This window comes from Danio rerio, chromosome 12 (genome assembly GCF_049306965.1).
Source record: "Danio rerio strain Tuebingen ecotype United States chromosome 12, GRCz12tu, whole genome shotgun sequence".
Taxonomy (NCBI): Eukaryota; Metazoa; Chordata; class Actinopteri; order Cypriniformes; family Danionidae; genus Danio; species Danio rerio.
Window position 1 is genome coordinate 24,095,115 of NC_133187.1, and position 7,653 is coordinate 24,102,767.

Sequence of the window (7,653 nt, forward strand, 5' to 3'; positions counted from 1 at the left end):
ATCACATAATGAAGCAAATCGTCACTCGAGTCTGTTCATCCATACACTTATGTGGCATAAAGTCTTTATAACTTTAGCTTTAAATCTAGATGTCTAGAACAGCAGACATAACCAATGATGACTGTGTAAAAACCATACAGAGTACATTATGTGTCATCAGTGGCTTTTAGACAATCCCTTGGGAAAAGATGACAAAAACATGTACCTGAGGTAGACTGAAGGCAATGGTTCCTGGCACCACGCTTGGATGAGTTCTCACAGTGAAAACAAATTTCTGGGTTGGAGTGGTTTTAATAGTCAAATGCCTATAAAAGTGTGAGAGAGAGCAAGAGGGACAGAACAGCTGATCAGACACATACATTCTGATAAATATGTGTTAAATATAACCACATCTCAGGGTTTATTTTTTTTCAGATGCGCATCAAATACTCACTGCCCAGATTTGAAGTCTTTCTCACTTGCCACCACACAGTTTGTGAGAGACAGTTCATCTGTTGGGCATCTCGCTGCTTGCATTTGCTGAGAAAAAAAAAAACAAGCAAAGGATTGATGAAATGTTAGCAAACAACAGAAATCAAAAATGTGGACTTGTATATGTTGGCAGTCAAAAGCTTGAACATGCTTCTTTGTATTTGTTATAATTACTACTAGATCAGTGGTCTTTTCACATTTTCACACAAAGGACCCCTTGTTCGATGCAAAGATCAACCTCTGTTAATTAATATACTGACACAATTCTCAAATTAACAGTCAAATTTACTTGTGCATTTTTATTTGTTAAGACATTTTAAATATTTACTTTCGTAGCTATCTAAATATTGTATTTGAAATGGTAATTTTCTAATGTTTAAATATGTAATTATATATTTAATCAGTGTACATGGTGTTCTTTTTATACTATCATTATTTTGAGTAGAGTTGAGTTAACTGAATAAAAGTAAAAGCCAAATGTTTAACTATATATTCTGATTTGTTATTTAAATATAATTAAATATACTGATATTTAGCTTTGCTTAAATTGACTGAATAACATTTTTTATATAAAACATATTTATTAAATGTACAGAAATATACAGAAATGCAAAACAAAAAGCAAAAACACAGTGTTTTTATGGTGTTTTTCATATTGTATTCTGATACAAATACAAGCGTGTCTTCGAGAATCAAAGACTATTCAAATCTTAATTTTTAAAGATTATTAAATTATTTTTTAGATAAGAAACTTGGCAGAAAAAAAGAGCAAAAGGTGTGAGAAATAATAAATAAAACAATTCTAATGCTAATTACTAAATTCAAATCATAACTAGAACTGACACTGGTCCAAAAAATAAGGCAAAAAGACAACCAAACATTTGTAAAACCCAACATTTTAAATGGAAAATAGAAACGCGTCCATCACATTCAATTATTCAAATACTCTACAAATCTTTAATGACTCGGTTTAGCTTGCAGGAAAGAAATGCTGAGAACATACAGTAATGCTTTGTGAACTTACAGGATTACTGAAGACCTGTATTAAACACTAGTGTGGTTTTACCAAGCATGAAATAAATTCTGGACTTTCTGAATCGCACATAATCTCCTCAAGCATACATGCCATAATTATAATGCACACTGTGTTTGGAGCTGCTTATCAAATTTCTATGATTTGCATAAGTACCTATGAGCCATTAATGAAACAAAGTTTTCTCTTTTTTTTTTCACTGTGACATTTGAGAAAATCAAATTGAAATTATTTTCTAATATTCATTTCAAATACAATAAATAATTTAATATGTGGCGATGTGGTGGTGCAGTAGGTAGTGCTGTCGCCTCACAGCAAGAAGGTTGATGGTTAGAGTCTCGGCTAGGTCAGTTGCCGTTTCTGTGTGGAGTTTGTATGTTCTCGCCGCGTTCGCGTGGGTTTCCTCAGGGTGCTCCGGTTTCCCCCACAAGTCCATAGACATAAGTGAATTGGGTAGGCTAAATTGTCTGTAGTGAATGAGTGTGTGTGGATGTTTCTTAGTGATAGGTTGCAGCTGGAAGTGCATTCGCTGCATAAAACATATGCTGGATAAGTTGGCAGTTCATTCTGCTGTGGCGACCCCAGATTAATAAAGGGACTAAGCCGAAAAGAAAATGAATGAATAAAATTTAAAATGTGTATTTTGGGTCATGACAGAAAATAGCTTTTCATTTATTGATTGATTTTTTTATATTAAAATGTGTAACTTGAGCTCAAAATTATTAATTTGCCATTTGTCAAATCTTTATGCTTTCCTTCAAAGCACATTTGATGTTTCAGGTCTGAATATTTTGGTTTCTTTCAACATAAATAAAAAAATAATTATAAATAAATAAAAAAAATGTTATGCTGAATGATGGTGGAATATTTTTAAACCCATATTTGGACATTTTATTTACCCAGAGGTTTCACAAAGTTATGTGTAATAATATTTGTTAAGATGAAATTTTGCTAGTTATATTTGATGTCGACAACAAAATATGATGCTCCTTGACTTCGTGTAATATATTTTTAATTAGTATAATTATTTTGTTTTCTATTACAAACTATAAAGTTAAAAAACAAAAACAAATATTAATTAATTTTAATTACTTCATTGAACATATTGTGTGCCATTTGTTTTGTAGTCTCATGTGTGCAAATATTTATGAATAATTAGAATTAGCTTTTTAATTTTATTTTAGTAACTTTTGCCTTTTTGGTTATAGTATTTCTTTTAAAAGTCTTGATTACATTTTTATTTTAGTCATTTTAAATTAAACGTTTTATTTTACTCAATTTGTTGCCTAGAGATTACTTGACATTTATAGTTTAGTTTGTTATGATTTTAAAGGCACAGTTTACCCAAAATTGAAAATTCTGTCATTATGCACTCACACTTTACTTGTTTCACAGCATTATGAGCTTTTTTTTTCAGCTGAAACCAAATAAATATATTTTGAAGAAAGCTGGAAACTTCTTACCATTTACTTCCATAGTATTTGATTTCTTACTACATACCTTCTTTTGTGTTTAACTGAAGAAAAAAACTCATAAAGGTTTGGAACCACTTGAGGGCGAATAAATAGTGAGTACATTTTCATTTTAGGGCACATTTGTCAATAGTCGTAGTTAACAATAATAACAACAATACAGACCTCTGTAGGTTCAAGTCTTTACATTAGTAAATGTCTGATAAACTAATGCCTAAAATCATGTTTTTATTTGCATTTAGGTGTCTTGAGGATTCTTAACTCAATTCCCTTAACGTTGCGCTGTCATTTGGTTCTTTATAACAATATGAACTTTCTTTCACTCTGATTGAAACATCTGAAATGACAGCAGCCAAAGGGTAACAACACGCATCCTGCCGACTTCACTTATCAAACTCATTTAACAAAAACAACTGCATTTTAAAAACATTAGAAAGTTGTACTTAAAACTTGAAACAGCGCTTTAAGTTTGAGAGTCATAAGATGTGATGTGAAGCTCTTCCGGTTCTGCATGAGCGTGAATGACGTGTGCAAACACAACACGTATGAATGGAGTTCAGCTTTGAGTTTACTTAGTAGACTCTCAAAAAGATACATATTGACGTTTTAACCAAAAATAACTTTAACGGGAAAGTAATACTTACTCGGCCAGCCATTTCTGCGTTTATCAGGTGACCAAGAGGAATTCCGTAAGAACGACACTGCTAGACGATTCCCCCTAGCGGCCGCTTAACCTGATGCGAACATCTGACCGGAAGCACCAAAGGAAGCATCTTTCCACCAAAATAAAAGCACGCATTAATTTTTGTTTTACGCATGAAAAACTTTTGCAACCACATCCACAGTTTGCAGGTACATCATTTGAGCTCATTTTTAAAAATTATATGCTTTTATTTTTACTCGTTTTGTACACTTAAATGGAAAAAAACAAGAGTTGATTAGCTTTTTTATTATTCATTCATTTTCTTTTTGGCTTAGTCCCTACATTAATCTCGGGTTGCCACAGCGGAATGAACTGCCAACATATCCAGCATATGTTTTACACAGCAGACGCCCTTGCAGCTGCAACCCATTAATAAGAAACCCGGAGAAAACCCAAGCAAACACAGGGAGAACATGCAAACTTCACACAGAAACGCCAACTGACTCACCGAGGCTCGAACCAGTCACCTTCTTGCTGTGGGGCGAACGTGCTACTCACTGCACCGCCGTGCAGTCGTTTATTTATTTTTGAGGTTTGGATAATTAAATTAAATAATATTTAAAGAAAATGCTACATAAATTCAATTGCCTATGTAAAAATGTACAGACTTAATTCTGATTTATTTTTAGGAAAACAAAATAACCTGGTGCAAACGGTGTTATTCTATAAAGATATGATAGCATTTCGTTCAAACTAATTCTAAAATAAGATTTTATTTTTTATTTTTAATAAAAAATTTAAATACATTTTTCTTTTAAATAACTATATTGTCATTTATTGTCTTGTTTTCAAAAAATGACAACTGGACAGAATAACAAATGTGACTGGAAATCAGGGTTATTTCCTACAGAGAAACCGTCTCAAAACAATCAAACACCAGATGGCGCAAGAGGCACAGTCTTTCTTTACTCTGAATTTTTGAGGATTCTATCAATTCACACACAAGTGGTTCTAAACTTATATGCGTTTCTTTATTCTGTTGAACAAAAAAACAAGATATTCTATAGAATGTTGGAATTCAGCTGCCACTGACTCATAATAAAAAATATATATTCTTATTTGATCCATCAGTTTTATTTTATTAACTTGTCATTTGCTTTTTGTCATATAGCTGAGTATAATATTTGACTGGCTTCGTATGAAGTTTGAAGCTAGAATGAAGTGCTGGTTTGGTTCTCCAAAAGTACAGGTGTTGGTAGTGGGTCACCAAAAGTACAGGGGCTGGTGAGGGTCACAGAAAGCACAGGGACAGGTGAAAGTCATCAGATGTTATGGTGCGTGTGACTTGAAGGGCTGGTGTGTGTCACTAAAAGCACAGGGGCTGGTGAGGGTCACCAAAAGCAATGGGGCTTGTGAGCGTCACAGAAAGCACTTTGGCTGATGTGGGTCACCAAAAGCACATGGACAGGTAAGGGGGACCAAATCTTATCATGTGGGTAAGTAGAAGGGCTGGTGTGAGTCACCGAAAGCACAAGAGCTGGTGAGAGTCACCAAATGCACAAGGGCTGGTGTGGTTCACCACATGCACAGGGGGTGGTGAGGGTCACTGAATCAACATGGGCTGATTAGGGTCACCGAAAGCACATGGACTGGTAAGGGTCACCAGATGTTATGTTGTGGGTGACTGGAAGACCCTGGGACTGGTGAGGGTCACCAGAAGGTATTAAGTGTGACTGTCAAGATGCAGTGGCTGGTGAGTGTGACCTGAAGACACTGGTAGTGCTCAATAGAAGACCCACAAAGGCAGCAAAGTTTCAGATTTGAGACACAATAACAAAACAAATACAGAGTCAAACAAAGCTTGTCATATTTATTCATTCTGTTTTTTGTTTTTTTTTTTTCTTTTGAAAGAAAGTCTTTAATATGAATGTGTCTTCAGTTTGTGTTTTACTGTGAATTGAAATAAGCAAATTAGTAAAAAATGATAAACTCCAAAATGACATTTTGATTTATTGGTTCACTTTCTGTAACAACTATGTTTATGTACATGGACATCAGCGATGCCTCCATCCAACAGAAAGTTTCTCTTTTGATAAGTCTTTGTTGTCAATGTTTCCATCCAATAACTGAATGTATATGCAAAACTGCAATGTTGCATAAAGTATCAAATAAAGTGTCCAATCATTTAAAAAGAACAAAATCATCGCTTTCTCGTGAAGTGGCACCAAAAAGTTGACAGGCACGATGACAAACTTTGGCTAAGGCCCATTTTAGAATGCACAAAACAACATTTCAGAGGGTTTAATGTAGTTGGCCTGCTGATTTGTCCATTAATGCTGCCCCATCACACCCATTTATTTTATCACATGATCTCTTATTATGTCACTTTTTTATGTACATACAAGGTTTTTATTTGTAAATGTGTTTTTATCGTAGTTTATGCATTTTTTTTATCGGATAAAAAGTTTATTCTACTCAAGTTGTGTGCATCCATTTTTTGCACATTTTCAAAATATATGCACATCTTGGCAATTTCATCAAACAATTTTATTGCAATATTCGAAAATGTGCATACAAATAGGCGGATGGAAACATAGCTATACACTACCGGACAAAAGTCTTGTCGCCTATCCAAGTTTTAGGAACAACAAATAATAACTTAAATTCTAGTTGATCATTTGGCATCAAGAGTGGCTTATATGAAAGGCAAAGGCCTCTAGATTACGCTTTAGTTTACAGACAGTAAGGTCTGACTTTGCTGAGACAAAAGTCTTGTTACTTAACAGAAATAATGGACAGTATAGAATATAAAGTCATGGTGCAATGGAAAAAGAATGAATATTGTGTATGACTCCCATGAGCTTGGAGGACTGTATCCATACATCTCTGCAATGACTTAAATAACGTTAAGAAAGTCATCTGGAATGGCAAAGAAAGTGTTTTGCAGGACTCCCAGAGTTCATCAAGAATCTTTAGATTTATCTTCAATGCCTACTCCATCTTACCTCAGATAAGCTCAATAATGTTCATGTCTGGTGCCTGGGCTGGCCAATCCTGGAGCACCTTGACCTTCTTTGATTTCAGGAACTTTGATGTGGAGGTTGAGAATGAGAAGGTCCTCTATCCTGCTGAAGAATTTGAACTTTCCTGTAGTTTGTAATTTAATGGCAGCACAAATGTCTTGATACCTCAGGCTGTTGTTGTTGCCATCCACTCTGCAGATCTCTTGCATGCCCCCATACTGAATATAACCCCAAACCATGATTTTTCCTTCACCCACCTTGACTGAATGTTGTGAGAATCTTGGGGCCATAGAGGTTCCAAACTAAGCACCAAGTCATATTCTTGATGTACTAAATATTTAATGTCACAGCAGTGTCCTTTTATTTTATGATTTTACAGTTACTTTGATGTTGAACACAATTGTTTAACTATTTGAATCAATGAAGCATAATTTTTTTAAATATGCTTTTATCCACTTTAAAAACGCATGGCTTTTTACAGATGAATACATTTTCGATGTTATTTTAAACAATCTATATTATTTTGATTCATAATAATTAAAATATTTGATTAGAATAAGAGGTTTATGTACTGTAACTGTAGGCTGTACTCAATAATAACATTCGAGTAGGTAATATTTTTAATTATTCACTCATTTTCTCTCTTTTATTTATATGAAATTGTTTGGTTTTGGGGGAAACTTAAAATATGCAGTTGAAAGTTAATCCATTAATCACTCAACTGCTCTCCATCTACTAATTTCTGATGGAGTTTCTGAGTCAGTTCTGTCATCCTTTTGGTAGATGGATGGACAGAGGGCGACATAAAGTGAATAAAATGACAGTCTTTATAGACAGCACACTGGAGTCTTGCTTACCACAACTATTGTAGATTCACCCTTGCAGAGATCTGCAACATTCACTTTAAATCGGAAGATGTTCAGAGAAAGATAGTAGCTACACCTGTGTTTTTGCTATGAAATCTTGAATGACGTTTTTAAGGTAAACCTAAAACCTACTGTTTCAAATTAG

General features: G+C 34.1%; 1 protein-coding gene across 14 annotated transcripts in view; it reads right to left on the bottom strand.

Annotated features, from left to right (window-relative positions):
- Nucleotides 1-3,725, bottom strand: part of nsfb (N-ethylmaleimide-sensitive factor b) — an 85,188-nt gene extending 81,463 nt beyond the window's left edge. For 12 of the 14 annotated variants that reach the window (XR_012387617.1, XR_012387618.1, XR_012387614.1 and 9 more), the window contains exons 1-3: nucleotides 3,621-3,725; nucleotides 434-519; nucleotides 206-305 (exon numbers count right to left, since the gene is read on the bottom strand). Coding sequence is in view for 4 of the 14 variants with exons in the window: in XM_073917652.1 (XP_073773753.1) it covers nucleotides 206-305; nucleotides 434-519; nucleotides 3,621-3,632 (198 nt within the window). In the remaining 10 variants the exon portion in view is untranslated. 14 annotated transcript variants of the gene reach the window in all.
- Nucleotides 3,726-7,653: the final 3,928 nt, after the last annotated feature.